Raw genomic sequence first — 17910 nt, forward strand, 5'->3', positions numbered from 1 at the left:
CTGCACTACCTGAGCCACTTGTGTGGGTTGTAGAGTCCGTATCATGCTACCACAAGTGTGAAAGCACAACCAACATTCAAAAGTGACCAAAACATCAGCCAGAAAGCATTGGTACTGAGATGTGGTCTGTGGTCCCCACCTGCAGAACCACTCCTTTATTGAGTTTGTCTTGATAATTGCCAATAATTTCCATCTGTTGTCTATTCCATTTGCACAACAGCATGTGAAATTGATTGTCAATCAGTGTTGCTTCCTAAGTGGACAGTTTGATTTACTTGGAGTTATATTCTGTTGTTTAAGTATTCCCTTTATTTTTTTGAGCAGTGTATATTTTTTTCATGGGTGGGGGGGCAAGAAAGGAGAGGGAGACAGACAGAGGTAGAGAATGAGCACAAGACAAAACAATTTCAAGTAGTCAATAGTCTAATGGAAAGAGGCAACAAAAAGATGTCTCACACACACAATACCTTGGACGGTACTCCGCTGGAACCAGTGAAGAGCACAGTCAGCAATGTTACAACTACAATATCACTATGTTCAAAGAGCAGCAAAGTCCTAGAAAACAAAGACCATGAATCATAAAAGAGCAACAAACACTTATGCACATGACCAAATAAGATACCAGAATATAAAAATTATATAAACGCCATCACTGAGCTGAGAAATGAATAAACACAACTTAAAAACTAACTAGCTGGAATTTTACATTGATAATGGTCCATGGACACTTCATAAGGCAGCAGAGGTTGACGTTCCGCCCTCAGTTACCAGTTTTACATATAATAAGCATTTTTAATTGGTTTACATGTCAAGTGAACATTACTAGTATAAGGCCTCAGACACACACTTTAGCCATTGATTTAGCTGTTAAAGGGCAGCTGTCAGCAGATTTTTGCTTTGCAATCTGAAGACAGCATGCTGTAGGGGTTAAAACACAGATTTCAACAATGTCTCCCTTATCAAGCTTCAAGGTGTTGTTTGCTTGCAATGATTGTTTCAGCACCAAGAGCTTATCATTGCTGGGACACAGCAGCATGCTAGTCCAACACTCCCTCTCCTGTGATAGGGAGCTTACTGTCTATGGACATTGTACATGGAGATCCTGGTGTGGGCGGGGTTAGCATCCTCAGCTCTGCTTCTTGTAACACCTAAAAACTCTGTAAATTTACTGGGTGCAGCCATTGTAAGTGATACATCCTAGCGCCGATTAGTGATACCTCGTGTCTTGATGATATAATCCCTCTAATTTTCTGGTGATTTGGAAGACTTCACATCAATCCTAGAATATTAGAGTTGGAAAGGACCTCCAGGGTCATTGTGTCCAACTCCCTGCCCAATGCAGGATTCACTAAACCAGTGTTTCCCAAACTTCAGTCCTCGCGGACCCCAAAATGTCATGTTTTCGGGATTTCCTTAGTATTTCACAGGTGATGGAAGGATCATCAAAGCATCAGGAATTCACTCACATGTGTAACACTATGGAAATCCTGAAAACATGACCTGTTGGGGTCCGCGAGGACTGGAGTTTGGGAACCACTGCACTAAACCATCTCAGACAGTTGTCTGTTTGAAGACTTCCATTGAAGGAGAACTCACCACCTCTCGTGGCAGCCTGTTCCACATGTTGATCACCCTCACTGTCAAAAAGTTTTTCTTCTAATTTAAAATTTGTAAGTTCTCCCTTTCAGTTTCATTCCACCACAGTGAGGAATAAAGATTTTTTTTTTTTTAAGAAAATTGCAATTACCTCAAAGGCCCACAAAGTGTAAGGCCAAAGAACCACAGGAGTGAAATAATGCAGCCAACGAAAGAATGTTTCACAATACTGATCCACTAGGAAAAAAAGACAATAAGCAAGGTTTAATACAGTCATGCACAGATCCCCTTACAGCTACTTATACTGAATGTCGTGTACCACTATGATCCTATATAGTGAAAGCTTTAACCGCTGATAGACTAGCTTGCAAAGGTTTGGTCACCTATCACCTTCTTCATGAAATAAAACGACACCAAACGATAAAACCTCTATCAAATTTACATAGTCAGGGAAACAAACTATTTCCACTCTAATTTAGTGATAATCGATCCGGTTCCTTAAGAGAGGGAGACTGGTATGGGGTTTTCCATGGTCTCACTATTTGGGAAGGCGAGTGAGCCTCCCTGCTAAGCTGGCAGATACCAATGTGTTGGGGTGGTGTGTGGACCAATCTGTTCAGAGGCTCCACAACCAGGAGTCACACTATGGACATGATAGTGCAGTTTTCTAATAAGTGCTGGAGAAGAAACTGGCATACTTATATAATACTAAGTATACAAAAAAAAAATCACGTTCCCACATCTGTTAAAAAAATAAAATAAAAAAGTAGCCAAAAAATACTTTTAAGGTCAATTGAGCTAGCTGCAAATAAACTAAAGGAATGCTTTTTCTCAGGGCTAAATATCCCATGACAAAGCACATTGTGTGAAACGCGCGTCAGGTGTAGCGGACATCTGCATTCCCTTATTCCTGTCCGATTGGCATATATTTTGCCTTTGGTCACTGATTTGTGCGGCTTAATGTATTTATTTACTTGATGCTTCAGTTCTTTTGATTATGTCATTGTACTTTTTTTTCAGATTCCTTTCCTCAATCAAACCTGCCAGGACCGTATACTCTTGGGCTGAGTTCATGTTGCAGTTTAAGGTCCTGACAGTGGCCCTCTTGGGGTTTACGTCTAAAGAAATGGAAAATGGGTTTTGTAAAATTAGACAAGACATCTATCGGCAGCATCCACCGGTTTTAAGAGTGCACCGGAGCACAGCAGACCACGTGCACGCTCCAAATAAGTGGACACTGCTGACAATGATGTCTGGCAGAGCACAATCGGACTGTCTGCATCATTTGTGCAATCAGTGCAAATGAAATATTACGCTGCATTTTTCCGACCAACAGACACGATTTTAGTAAAGAAATCTGCAGCAAAGCCTTAAAATATGCACATACCCAAAGAGCATACAATTTCTGGCAGGCTTGATTGTGGAAAGGTATCGACTGTGTAGTGGCCGCAGCGGGGTACTGCAGATCCAGCGCCATTCATTCAGATAGCACTGATGTGCAGGACCGGGCCGAGGCCGCTACACAGAGGTCAGAGCATTGCTGCTCAGCTCTGCATCTGCTAACATCAAGCCGCCGGCACCAGAAAAGCTGATCAGCGTGATTAGGTGACAAATTATTTTCTTCAGATAGGTCATCAATATAAAAGGAGGAAGCCTTTAATAAAACGTAGTTTGTGTTGTGAAATTTGGTGACCATTCGCTCTGTGTGGAAATCATGGCCTTTTCTCCTTAGTGAAGGCCTAATGATCGCTGCCACGTTCCCGAAACATTATATAATCTACTGAGATAACATGGATAACTCACTTGGCGTCTTGTAACCGTCTTCCCAGAAGAAAATGGTTTTTGAAACAAAACCATAAAAATTGCACACCTGTAGAAAGCAAAGACCAACATGAGAGCAAAATCCTAATGTACAAGCTATGGCTATAGGATAAAACAAGAGAACTACTCAGTCCGACAGTAAGAGCAGACATATATATACATATTACACACATATATATATATATATATATACACTCACTGGCCACTTTATTAGGTACACCATGCTAGTAAGGGGTTGGACCCCCTTTTGCCTTCAGAACTGCCTCAATTCTTCGTGGCAGAGATTCAACAAGGTGCTGGAAGCATTCCTCAGAGATTTTGGACCATATTGACATGATGGCATCACACAGTTGGCGCAGATTTGTCGGCTGCACATCCCTGATGCGAATCTCCCGTTCCACCACATCCCAAAGATGCTCTATTGGATTGAGATCTGGTGACTGAGGAGGCCATTTGAGTACAGTAAACTCATTGTCATGTTCAAGAAACCAATCTGAGATGATTCGAGCTTTATGACATGGCGCATTATCCTGCTGAAAGTAGCCATCAGATGTTGGGTACATTGTGGTCATAAAGGGATGGACATGGTCAGCAACAATACTCAGGTAGGCTGTGGCGTTGCAACGATGCTCAATTGGTACCAAGGGGCCCAAAGAGTGCCCAGAAAAAATTCCCCACACCATGACACCACCACCACCAGCCTGAACCGTTGATACAAGGCAGGATGGATCCATGCTTTCATGTTGTTTACGCCAAATTCTGACCCTACCATCCGAATGTCGCAGCAGAAATCGAGACTCATCAGACCAGGCAACGTTTTTCCAATCTTCTACTGTCCAATTTCGATGAGCTTGTGCAAATTGTAGCCTCAGTTTCCTGTTCTTAGCTGAGAGGAGTGGTACCCAGTGTGGTCTTCTGCTGCTGTAGCCCATCTGCCTCAAAGTTCGACGCACTGTGCGTTCAGAGATGCTCTTCTGCCTACCTTGGTTGTAACGGGTGGCAATTTGAGTCACTGTTGCCTTTCTATCAGCTCGAACCAATCTGCCCATTCTCCTCTGACCTCTGGCATCAACATGGCATTTCTGGCCACAGAACTGCCGCTCACTGGATTTTTTTTCTTTTTCGGACCATTCTCTGTAAACCCTAGAGATGGTTGTGCGTGAAAATCCCAGTAGATCAGCAGTTTCTGAAATTCTCAGACCAGCCCTTCTGGCACCAACAATCATGCCACGTTCAAAGGCACTCAAATCACCTTTCTTCCCCATACTGATGCTCGGTTTGAACTGCAGGAGATTGTCTTGACCATGTCTACATGCCTAAATGCACTGAGTTGCCGCCATGTGATTGGCTGATTAGAAATTAAGTCTTAACACACAGTTGGACAGGTGTACCTAATAAAGTGGCCAGTGAGTGTATATATACACACAAAGCCAAAATTCACATATGAAAGAACTGAAGGCAGCACTTCTTTTCAAAGAGTTTACTCTCTGAAAAGGAGTGCTGCCTTCAGTGTGTATATATATATATATACACATATATATTTAAAATTATAGACAGACACATATTTTCAAAGAAGATAATCCAAAAAACAAACAACTGCAGCCATGAGATCATCCTGGAGTCAGATGAAGCAAAACAGGTTATTCAGTGACTGCAGATATTACCAATTACATGAAAAGCATTAACCCCTTAAAAGGGAATCTGTCAGTAGGACCAACCCTTCTATATGTGAAAGTAGGTCATAGGAAGCTGAATAAAATGATACTTTGATATCTGCAAAATGCGATCTGACATATTATACCAGCTCTGCAGAGAGCAGACTGTCAGTCAATACATGTCTCACACTGGTAACTGCCTTTTCATTTAAAATAATCCCTGGAGTAGGATTCTCGGGGAGATCTATGACTGGCCCAAAGATCCTAACAGCTCATTTACATATTAAGAAAAACATGGATTTCTTTGGAAGAAGACATCAGATTGCAGATATCAAGGTGCCATTTTATTCAGCTTCCTATGACCTGTTTGTCCATATAAACAGCTTAGGAAGCTTGATCTTACTGGCAAATTCCCTTTAAGGACCCAGGGACCTTTTTTTTTTTATCTTGTGCATTAGTTCCTCCCTGTTCTCAGGTACTGCAGCTCAGATCATATTCACTTCAATGAAACTTGAGCTGCAGTACAACAGAACAGCCACAAAACAGGACTGTGCTGATCTTCCACTGTGTACATCCATCTGTCACAAGCCCTGGTCACATCTGTTGAGTGCTGGACATTCCCCAATCTGATACTGATGATCCATCCTATGGAGTCTTGACAACCATTTTAACCGTAGTGTGAAAATGGCAGTGGACAGTATTTGTGTGAGGCTACGTTCACATGAATGTATGAAAAGATAGTCTGACTTTTTTCAAGACACCTCTGACATCTTTTTCTGATTTGCCATCCATGTGCAATTCAGTATGTAAGAAATGACAGCAGGTATTTAAAAATTACAAGATGAATTGCAATGTGTCCATAAAACTGGGAGGTTACATGCACAATGTAGCAGAGACAGGAAGGACAGGGTTAAGTCCTAGCTCTGTAGGATTTGACTAGATGCACCTGCCCAGCTTTTTTTTTTTTTTAAACTATGAACCAGAGCCTGTGTTCACTAGGTGTATGAGTCTACTGGTGGAGCACAGTGGAGTGTGCGGAAGCTGGCAAGTGTCCAGCCAAAATGTGAGCTGTAGCTGACAAGACATATGTGCCCAGGTCTCTCTCTGAATTGAGACCACATGGGTCAGCTGGGAAAGCGGAGCAGTTTGATTGTGGGAGCTGTAGAGCAGGGTTCCCCCACTCCAGTCCTCGAGGCCCACCAACAGGTCATGTTTTCAGGATTTCCTTTGTATTGCACAGGTGATGCAATTACATGATCTGTTGGTGGGCCTTGAGGACTGGAGTGGGGGAACCCTGCTGTAGAGAACCATGTGGAAGCTGCAGCCGGTTCAGTGTGAACTATTCCTGGAGTTGAATCCTTCTGCTTGGTGCTGGAAATCGGGCTGAAGGGATTGGGCCTCTTCTGTATCTGACGTTTGCTCTGGGAGAAAGGACTACTCTGTTCGGGTGAGCCCGCACTCTATATAAACTGGTTATGTGTTGTGATACCTTTGTGCCCAGAAGTTTTTGGCTTAGAATCCCTTGGAGTTTTATGAAAATAATAAAACAGCACCAGTTTGGACCAAACGGAACTGCCGGTGTGAATGCTACCCAACGCCTACCTGAGAGAATGGTTCTCTACAGCATTCATAGACTTCAATGGCTGAATCTCATCCGACACACGGAAGAAACCAGTGCTTGCTATGGATTTTTTTTTCATTAGCACTGCCCCATTGAACAACACTGGCATGAGCGCTGTCAGTCATTTCATGGAACAGCACTTGGACCAAAAATACGGTAGTGTGAATGCAGCCTTACAAACAACACAATGTTTGTCCAAGAAACCTGCTAAATCTCTGCCTGTCTGAAGTTCCATAAAGCCGCTTTACTTTGGATCCCTGCTCCTAGATCTGAGGCTGTGCACTGACAAGTATCACTCCCAAGCATGTATCCTGCTACACAAGTCATCTAGGAGCCCCCCACAGAGCTGGACAGGCGACGCACACCACTGACAGCTAAAGTGCAACTCAACTTAGCTGATTTTTCCATAAATCTATAATACAAGAAACTGTGGATATATGTTCTCAGAGAAATATTCTTCTCTCCTCACTTGTCAGACACTTCTTCAATCCTGCACTAATCATTCGTCCTCAAAAGCTAAGAGATAACATAATACTGGCTGTCTCTAAAAGTCTATGGAGAGGAGGAAGAAGTTGGAAAGAAACAGAAGCAAAAAGAATCTAGTGCAGCCATTTGTGACTAAAGCCAGCAAAGGAGACTGCAAATAATTCAGAACACAAGTCTTCTAATAGCCAGAAACCCTATTAGGCCTCATTCAGATGTACACTTTTCTCACGTCCACGAGAAAAACAGACCACTGAGTGAGATCAGTTTTTCTTGTACGTGGAAAAAAAAAAAAGTGTCTCCACGTTCTCCTATGTGACAGGCTGTGAAAAGCAGACTGCACTTAGATTGCACCCGAATGTGCTCTGATATTTTCATGGAAGCATTGACTTGCATGGCTGATTTTGATCAGACGCTCGGATTGATATCAGACACGTCTCTGCGATTTTCTGCAGATCGCAAAAGAAAAAAAAAAATCACAGACGTGTGAATGGCCCCATAGACTGTCACAAGTACAAGTGCTGTCTGTGAAAACCACAGAGGGCACGAAAAACGGAAGACTGAATGAGGCCTAATTCCTCATGTACACACAATACCTTACTCTGAAAAGTCCCCTGTAAGGACAGGCACAAAGACCCTGGTGCCTGCAGAGTGGCATATCCCCCTTCATAGTTACCCTACAGGGCAGGAGGACGCAGAAGACATACATGGCGACACAGCTACTTACCCCAATTTTAATATAAAGATAAACTGTACAATATGGACTACTTTTAGTAGATCGTAGGACTCAAAAATACCAAGTGCCTTCAGGAACTTTATAAAGCAGAGAAGAACAATGTATCTGGTCAGTCTGCAAAACAGAAACAAGTCATGTAAGAAGATGGTAATGTGATAATCCGATGTATAATGGCACCTGAGCCAATGTCACCGTCATATGAGGCTGTGACCACACAAGATTCTTGTCTCACACTGGTCATCCATTAGGCACTTGTGCCCTCCTGAAGCCTCCGCTGCTTAGAACCTAACAGTATCGGAGGCCTATGTAGGTATTAAAGCCTGGAAGACAAAGCTGTGAGGTAGGGGTGTCCGTGCCGATAAAAGAGGGATTGGGCTACACAGCAATATTTATACCCAATTTACTTGTATTATTAAGTGTCCTGATTTCTAAGTATCGTGCGGTTCTGCAGCTCCACACCCCATGCAGGTGACGGGGAGAGGCTGACTGGCTCATTCAATAATTAAGACAGAGAAGGGTGTCTGGTTTGGCATCTGAAATGAGCCAGGTCCCGTCACACACACATTGGAGGGAACCTGGGACTGTACTGAAGATGGGGGCACCTCTGATAATACGAGTATATCTGTCAGTTCTATATTTTTATATTACATACACAATCAAAATCTCTTTTCAACTGGACAACACCTGTAAAGGTTTCCCAATGCAACACCATGATCTCAAAGTTGCCACAGTATCGAGAAGAAGCTGAACAGAATGATATACAGGTTTTTTGGAAGAGGTTTTTTTCATTGTACGTAATGTTCAAATTCTATGTTATTCATTGAAATCCCTGGTGTTTGTGTAGATTGGAGTCCAGTGGGCGGTCCTACTAGTGATTGACAGTTCTCTCCTCATGCATGCAAACTAGGAAGGACCATAAATAAGACCATCCAACGAATAAAATAAACAATTTACTGTTTTTTTTTTTTTTTACTTAAAGTATATTAATCTGATCGGCTCCCCCTGCAGATCTGATACGGTGTTCCAGCCTGCAGTGCTAATGTCATATACATTACTCACATGATCGTTACTGCCACAATCATGTGCCATACAAGCAAGAAACACTGCACTGGCCAGTCAATGGCTGCAGTGATGATGAGGGCTACAGTGTTGGAACAGCAGGGGATTTAAAGGGACTCAGCACAGAATGACTGTTCAAAAAAAAAAAAAAAGTACAGACGCTCGGTGCATCATGTCGTGGCCAAACAATGAAATACACCTTCCCACCTGCTTGTTGTCCATCTATCGCCACCTCCCTCCTCTTCTTTGATTGACAGCTCTGGCTGTACAGAGCCAGTGAAGGGTGGAGATAGATGGAAACCAAGCAGGTGGGAAGGTGTATACAAAGGATTGGCCGCGCCATGAAGCACCGAGAGTCTGTACTTGGTTTGAACAGTCATTCTGTGCTGACAGAGTCCATTTAAAGGAAACCGGTCACCTGCAGAAAAGCTATTTACTTCCAGGTGTAATGGTAACCTGCAGGTAAACAGCTTCCAATCATGCCTGGTTGGCTCCAGGAGGAAAGCAACTTCTAATCAGTCTACAGCTGAGGCAGGGGGGGGGGTGTCGCTCACTGTACAGCGAATGCGCTGTCATCACTCTGGCACTTTGACCTCCTGCACGCAGAGGAGTGAAGTAGGTACACCACATTCACAGGAAAGCGCACATTATATTAATACTGATATAAACGAGTTCGGATGAAGATCAAGTGTGCATGGGAAGCCCCGGCAGGTAACTGATGAGAGGTAAGGATCCGACATGTCTGATTTCAGACTGTTGATTCTTTTTCTCCACTCGAAGTGAGCAAACCCCAGGAGCTCTCTAACAGAGCACACAAGGGCCCCCGACAGAGTCGGCTCAGAGAAAGCTGCTGGTCGAATGAATGACCTAAACCTACTTGGCTGACAGCAGATTACCATTATAGCAGCAGGCAGCGTTTCTGGAGAGGACAGCTTCCCTTTAATGGTAATTAAAAGTTATTGATTTAAAACATTTCTCAATCTTTGGACACTTGCTTAAAATCCCAGACAATCTCATTAAAGGGATATTCCAAATGGAAGAAGTGATCACCTATCCATAGGGTGGGATATTTGACATCATTTAGATGGCTGGGGTCCCACCGCCATAGGGCACTTTTATCCCTGGAGGAATGGAGCAGCAGTGCAAGTCCCTGATCCAAGCTCTGCTACATTTATTCTCCATGGGGACTTCCAACAGCTGCATCCAGTTTTTTTATGGCAACCCCATTTGAGAATGAGTGGAAGTGGAGCCGTGGTCAGACGTGTGCACTGCTGGTCTATTCTAAGAGATAAAAGTCCTAGCGGTGGGTGCGGTACCGGCAGTCGGACCACTATAAAAGGGCTATAAGTTATCACCTGTCCTGTGGATGGGAGGTAAGAAGTGCTGGTCCTCCATTACCGAATGCTGCAGGTGGAGGATGTCAGGAAGGTCAGTTTAAAGTATTTTTCCACCCAGGACAACCCAGCTCCACCTGCCCCTATGTGACATATACAGGATCAATGGAGGATTACCCCTCCTGCTCCTATTGGGGTATCAGTAGTGCAGCCTGCCCTGTAGCACAGGCATTATAATTCCCAAGTAAAGAAAACACTAAGTCCCAGCATGCTGACAGCTGCCCGCTCCCTACATGTGCAGGATGAGACACTACAAGTCCCAGCATGCTGACAGCTGCCCTCCCGACACTACAAGTCCCAGCATGCTGACAGCTGCCTGCCCCCCCCCACGTGAAGTAGGAGACACTACAAGTCCCAGCATGCTGACAGCTGCCCGCCCCCTACATGTGCAGGATGAAACACTACAAGTCCCAGCATGCTGACAGCTGCCCTCCCGACACTACAAGTCCCAGCATGCTGACAGCTGCGCGCCCCCCCCCACGTGAAGTAGGAGACACTACAAGTCCCAGCATGCTGACAGCTGCCGCCCCACAAGTTCTGGAGAAGGGCACACACAGGCGCTGCTACGGACACCTCCTCACCTGGACTCCGGGGCGTCCACAGGCCCCAGCCTGCCGCTGCTCATCACATTGCTGCTGTACTTCTCGTCCATGGCGGCGGTTCCCTATAACGTCATGTAGCTGCTGCTGGAATCTGCCCCCTCCCGTCTACAGGCCGGGACACCCGCGGAGGGCCCTGCGGGACGGCGAGTACATGAAAGGAACCGAGTGACAGCCGCAGCCCGGACACATATTCCGGATACACAGTCTCCAGCACTGCCAGCTCGCCGGCCTGCAGTGCTGATGGACAGGAAGCGTCACCGGTCACATGATCGCTACAGTACGGAAGGCGACTGGGGACAATCTTTCTCGCATGAGTGTAAGAAGCGTTTTCCTGAGAAGTACTGGGAGGCGGTGGGGACAAACTTCATGGCATTGTGTTTCCTGGTCTTTTGAGACGGGAAAAAAAGTTCCAATGATTGCACTCCACGTGACACATCCACTTTGGAGAATCCACCCTGAGCATTGCCTCTGCGGCAGCAGCCAGAAATGCTCCTGGTCCAAATACAAACACATAGGGCTCCAGTCACCTGATATTCAGCCGTGCACAGTGGATGACCACAAAAAGATCTATATGGTCTGTAATCCCTTACAGGGTTATTCCCAGCTTCATGAATGGGTATCGTTTAATGGAATTTGAAAAAACAATCAATTTTGCAATTTACTAATGTGGCGCCCCTGAGGCTCAGTCGCCACAGAGGTACTGCACCTCCTCCTGAGGTGTGGTACCCCACCATCCAGGTAAGGCGGAGATACCTGACCACACTCCAACACCTGCACCCGACACCACAAAGTAGTGTAGCAAAGCACCTATGGCGGCTCCCTGCTTGGAACTCGAAACGTGCTGGGAGGCGGGTGGAGTTAGATTACATTAAAAAGAGCGGGAAGAGTTTAGGACGAGAGTTAGTTGTTGGCTGGTTAGAGAGTTGGAGAGAAGAAGATCCCTGGAGAGAGTGATAGATGGATGGAAGTGCTGCAGCAGATCCCAGTGATCTGGGTCTGCTGGCATGTGAAAGGAAGAGAAAGAGCAACATAGACTGAAAGCCTGACTCTCCATAAGAAAGATTAGTACGGAACATAAGGAGTAAAAGAGAACAGAGGACGTGGGTTAGAGGAGAACCCTTCCTAGAAGTTCCAAGCGCAAGGCCGGGGCCCGGTCCCCAAGGTTGTATGGATACTAATGGTCCTGCAGCAGACACCGGAGGAATAGAAGTAGTGACCACTTTATTCCCACACAAAACTTGGGGGCACAACAGCAACTGGATAGTGAGCCGGGACTTAGTAGCAAGAAGTCCCCGAAGCAGGCTACAGCTGTCTGCCGTACAAGTAGAGTTCATAGGAACATCGGACAGGAGGCACTCCAGTGTAACTCAGTACTAGGAGTACTTCATTTAAAGGCGCTATAAGAGGAGGCGTTCAGAAAGGCACCTGTTGGCGGAGTGTTGGAAAGTATTCCATCTGGCCTGGAGGTTGACTGAGTCTCTGACCTGGAGGACACGGCACGGAGGCAGGCACCTGTTTGCACAACAGACTGTGAGTAAAGCTTTGGAACTACATGCCCTGGTGTCCTCCACTCATTCCTGCGCCACACACCTGGCACCGCTACATCCCTGTGCCTACACTGCACCATTCCTGCAACGCTTATCTACACTGCCCTGGGACTACAGCTTCACCTGTGGGGAGCTATAACATCATTGCTGCACTACACCATCAGTCCCAGAGGATCTGCATGCAGCGTCGGCTTAACACCTCCCTTGCCGAACAGCACAGGTGGCGTCATGAACCATTCAACTTTATTCCATCATTTAATTCCCCTTTTCTTACTTAGGCGCCCAGGCAGGCACCTGTTTGCACAACAGACTGTGAGTAAAGCTTTGGAACTGCATGCTCTGGTGTCCTCCACTTATTCCTGCGCCAACACACCCAGCACTGCTACATCTTGGTGCTCGACATTGCCTCACCTACGCTTTCCCTTGGCCTCTACGTCTACACTGCCCTAGGACTACAGCTCTACCTGTGGGGAGATATAACATCTTTGCTGCGCCATACCATCAGTCCCAGAGGATCTGCATGCAGTGTCGGCTTAACACCTCCCTTGCGAACAACACAGGTGGCGTCACGAACTATTCATTTCCACTACATTTCACCATTCAATCTCCCTTTTACTTGGGCGCCCAGGGCCACGGACCGGGTCACCGCTGCTGTGCCATTCCCATTTGAGAGACCGGCCCGGTACCAAGTACCCCACAGCCCTGGGAGGGCGACCCACTAATTGTTAAAATTTTAAGGCATTCTTGAGATAACTTTTGTTCACAGTCTGTTGCCTTGAAGACCAGCCACTGCTGCAAGACAGCGGAACATGGTGTAGTGCTTATGGGTCGCCCTCCCAGGGCTGTGGGGTACTCGGTACCGTGCCGGTGTCAGCGGGATGTGTCACAACAGCGGTGACCCGGTCCGTGGCCCTGGACGCCCAAGTATTAGGGGAGATTGAATGGTGGAACGTAGTTAATGGAATAGTTTGTGACGCCACCTGTGGTGTTCGGCAGGTGAGATGTTAAGCCGACGCTGCATGCAGATCCACTGGGACTGATGGTATGGTGCAGCAAAGATGTAAAAGCTCCCCACAGGTGAAGCTGTAGTCCCAGGGCAGTGTAGGTGTAGTTGGCACAGGGATGTAGCGGTGCTGGAAAGGTAGGAAGCAGACAAGACACAGCGGGGTGCAATTTCTGAACCTTTACGTGATAAATGCAGTCCAGGGTCCTGATTACAGATGGTACCGGAGCAGGCTAGCCTGGAAGCAGCTCAGGGATTCTCTCTCAGCAGATGGGCTGTGCAGTCTCCTTCTTAGCGCTTATTTGAGTGAAGTACTCCTAGTACTGAGTTACACTGAAGTTCCTCCTAATTCTCTTCTACTAGCACTCCTCGTATGGCAGACAGCTGTAGCCGCTATTCCTCTCTTGGCTCACTCCGTGCTTTTGTGCCTCCGAGTCTTAGATTGGGGTAGGGCATTTACAGCCTCCTACTCCTCTGGTGTCTGTTGCAGGACCATTAGTATCCGTACAACCGTGGAGAGCAGTGTCACCGTCCTGTTAAGGTTGGCGTGCAGCCACTGCTGAGCAAGGTCACACCCACACTGCAGAGGGGCCCGGGGTCTGACACGGCCGGATAGTTCAAACAAACAGGACCAGGAGAAGCTAAAGTCAGTGAGCAGTGAAGGACCTACGGTCATGTGACCACAAGGGGGCAGGGCTTAGCGTCATGCTGTCAGAGATAGGCAGAACACTAATACAGGAATTCTCAAAGTCAGACAAACCGGGTCATACACAGAGATAACAGTAAAGTACCAGGGATGAGACAGAACTGAGAGTCGGGGCCAAGCAGCGGTCAAAACCAAACAGACATAGAAGGTACCAAGCAGAATCCAACAAGCAGTATCCAGAGAACAGACCGAGTCGTACACAGAGTATCAGATAAACAAGAACACAGCACAAACACTCAGGGGTCACCACACTATGCCAAGGGCAAAAGTATAACTGACGGGGATGGGAGCGTCCTGAGGCCATAAGAAGCCTCCCCCAGGACCAGGGAAAGGCCACAATCATAGCCCCAGGTGTGCAGGTAAGCCTGCATTGGGATCACAACCTTTAACCCCAGAAATGCCAGTCATCAGCACTGGTTCCCGACATTAACCCCACGTGTGCGAGTCAAACCCGCACTGAGATCATGACAACCAGGCTCCAGTTCATGCGCTCTCGCTGTGAGGGAGCTCTCCTTCTTCAGCTCAACCTCCAGCTTCTCTCCACACGTCTGCACATGTGGACCTCCTCACACTAACTGACCACTCCTCCCTGGCCCTCAGAGAGCACTCCTCACCTCAATTCGGGCTCAGAGTCCCCCCTGCTGGCCTGGAGTGGAACTGTGTTGCATGTATAGGTTAACTGCGAGAGAGACCCTTCACTGCTTCCAAGCCTGGCATTACCCTCCCTGGAGGAAGGCAAAGCCACTGTGGCGGCCATACTCCTGGGGGCGCCACACTTACAAGATCTTTTCTATTCCACTTGTAGTAACTGTTTTGAAGCTGTCTGGGATCGCTGGAGCGCTGTTACCTCCTAATCCCTAGTTTCAGCGCAGCGTTTATAAGCTAAAAAGCAGCGGTAGTCGGTCACCTAGGCAACGAGCGGCCAAAAGAAAGGACAAATGTTAATATCTCATGAACAGCTGCAATTTTTAATACACAGTAAATGGCATAAGTTGTTGTTTTTACATCTCTCCTCTGGTCAGTGTCGGACCGGAGAACACAGGTCCATGTACTATAGAAATAAGAAAGGCTAAAGTCTGCAACAAAAAGTGGGACACTGCGTACATTAAGATGAAGCCAAATAGCAGAGATTTTTCATCTTACCACTATATGGACTACAATGTATTTGACAGACTATGTTGGACCAACATGGGATCTAGTCGGTTGATAAAATGATCAAAGGGGGATGGTGTAGGGTAGTGCTTTGGTTTTGTAATAAGGTTTTTTTTTTACACTTTATTACAGCATTATTAATGGCGGTATCTGTCAGACACCTTTAAATTATTCTTACTTGGACTTAGTGTGAAATGACCCCACCTCACTATTAATTCACTGCCTAATGCACCACGTGAACTGGGAAAAGATGGTGGGTCCCAGAAAAAGACCATCCGATGTGATAGTTTGTGCCGCGTCGGCTGTACCCTGTTATTTTTAGATTAGGAGGTTCCCTAAGGACCTTCCCAACCCGAGTGGATCAGTTTGCTGCTGTTGTTTCTGCATTGATTGAAGAAGGCAAATATTACCTGCTTCTATTCAGAAGAAACACAAATAAATGGCCCCAGTATGGTGGGTGCAGACTACTCAACTCTGCATATATGAAGAGATAGAAAACAAAAATAACATGAGCTCCTCTCATTGTACACAACCATCCAAGGTAAAAATGACAACAGCAAACTGATACTATCCGGATGGGAAGATCCAAGGACATCGGCATTGCTCCGGCCCTGAATTTCTTAGCCGGAGCCCCGGATCGCCTGCTATTGCCGCATTGAACTGTGTCAGCGTCAACATGACAGACACAGTTCAATCCTGTGATAGACACAAGCTCTCTGCCTGATCACTGTCCGTCTTGTAAGCCACAAACCGCTTAGAGGTTGGCGCAGTCACACAAGTGGCGTGATGATGTAATTGCTGGCCCTCCATAGAAGAGGAGACGGAGGCTGGGATGCCTGAAATCAAGATGTATTTAGTATAAACTTTATTATTTTTATTTGATCAGGCTGTGGAGACCATCGTATTATATATAGAGGGTCTGACGGGCCATCATACATACACTATTACACTATATAGAGCAGTGAGGCCATCATACTATATATATATATATATATATATATGGGCAGGGCCAGCGTTAGCGGCAGGCAGACCAGGCAGCTGCCTATTGCCCCTGCTCCCCTAGGGGCCCCCAGCCAGTGGTGTGCCGCTAATAGTGGCACATCACGCAGCCGCTATGGGGCCCGCCTGCCGCAAGCGCCGACTCCCCCCGCTGCCGCATTCAGGTATGCCGGCGTATATGACGCCGGTACAGTTCAAATTATTATATTCTATGAGGATTTCATCATAGTCTTTGATGGGGCTACATTATATTCTATGGGGATGTGGGCTGTATTATATTCTATGGGGGGGCTACATTATATTCTATGGGGGCTCTATTATATTCTTTGAGGGAGGATTGCATCATAATCTTTGATAGGGCTACATTATATTTTATGGGGAGGTGGGCTGTATTATATTCTATGGGGGGCTACATTATATTCTATGGGGGGCTGTTTTATATTCTATGAGGGAGAATTGTATCATATTCTTTGATGGGGCTACATTATATTCTATGGGGGGTTGTATTATATTCTATGAGGGAGGATTGCATCATACTCTGAGGGGGCTACATTATACTATATGAGGGGGCTACATTGTATTCTATGGGGGTTGCATTATATTCTATGGGGGCTAGATTATATTGTATTGGGGGTGTCATTATATTCTATGGGTGGCTGCATTATACTATATGAGGAGGGCTACATTGTATTCTGTGGGGAGGTGGGCTGTATTATATTCTATTCGGGGCTATATTATATGGGGGGGTGATTACATTGTATTCTAAGGGGGCTGCATTATTCTCTATGAGGGGGCTGCATTATATTCTATGGGGGGTTACATTATACTGTATGGTGGGGCTGCATTATACTCTTGAGGGGGCTACATTATATTCTGTGGGGTGGCTGCATTATGCTCTATGGGGTGGCTGCATTATACTGTATCGAGGACTATGGCGAATACATTATACTATATGAAGAACTATGGGGTGCATTATACTATGGGAAGTGAATTGTGCTACATGGATGACTATGGCGGTGCATTATAATATATGGAGCACTATGAGGAGTGTATTATACTATATGGAGGACTGAACAGTGTATTATACTATATGGAATACTGAGGAGTGTAGTGTAATATATGGAGGACTATGAGGAATGTATTATACTATATGGAGGACTATGGAAAGTGTATAATACTATATGGAGGACTGAAAAGTGTATTTTAATATATGGAGTACTATATGGAGTGTATTATACTTTATGGAGGACTATAGGGAGTGTGTCATACTATATGGAGGACTATGGGGCACATTATATTATATGGAGGACTATGGGGTGTGCATTTTACAATATGGATGACTGTGGTGCACATTATACTATGTGGAGACCTATGGGGTGTATTATACTAAACAAGCAAAATGCTGCCTATTCATCAAGTGATTGGATTTTTTAAGCTGGAACTGAAATCATTGTTCTCAGCAGCATATCGCCAATGTAAACTGTAGATGTGCTGCTGATAACATGATGCTGTATTTGGACAGATTGATCTAATAGT

General features: G+C 45.7%; 1 protein-coding gene across 3 annotated transcripts in view; it reads right to left on the minus strand.

The window, feature by feature from the left end:
* SLC30A5 (solute carrier family 30 member 5) overlaps positions 1-11392 on the minus strand; it is a 44275-nt gene extending 32883 nt beyond the window's left edge. Inside the window, exons 1-5 of one of the 3 annotated variants that reach the window (XM_073584185.1) lie at positions 10947-11392; positions 7904-8026; positions 3400-3466; positions 1748-1833; positions 468-555 (exon numbers count right to left, since the gene is read on the minus strand). In XM_073584185.1, the coding sequence (XP_073440286.1) occupies positions 468-555; positions 1748-1833; positions 3400-3466; positions 7904-8026; positions 10947-11017 (435 nt within the window). In that variant the 5' untranslated portion in view covers positions 11018-11392. Of the gene's footprint in view, positions 1-467; positions 556-1747; positions 1834-3399; positions 3467-7903; positions 8027-10326; positions 10456-10946 lie in introns of those variants that run through there. The other 2 variants (XM_073584187.1, XM_073584186.1) reach the window with 2 other exon arrangements.
* Positions 11393-17910: the final 6518 nt, after the last annotated feature.

The sequence above is a fragment of the Dendrobates tinctorius genome, unplaced genomic scaffold (assembly GCF_039654945.1).
Source record: "Dendrobates tinctorius isolate UK_male_01 unplaced genomic scaffold, ASM3965494v1 ptg000083l, whole genome shotgun sequence".
Classification (NCBI taxonomy): Eukaryota; Metazoa; Chordata; class Amphibia; order Anura; family Dendrobatidae; genus Dendrobates; species Dendrobates tinctorius.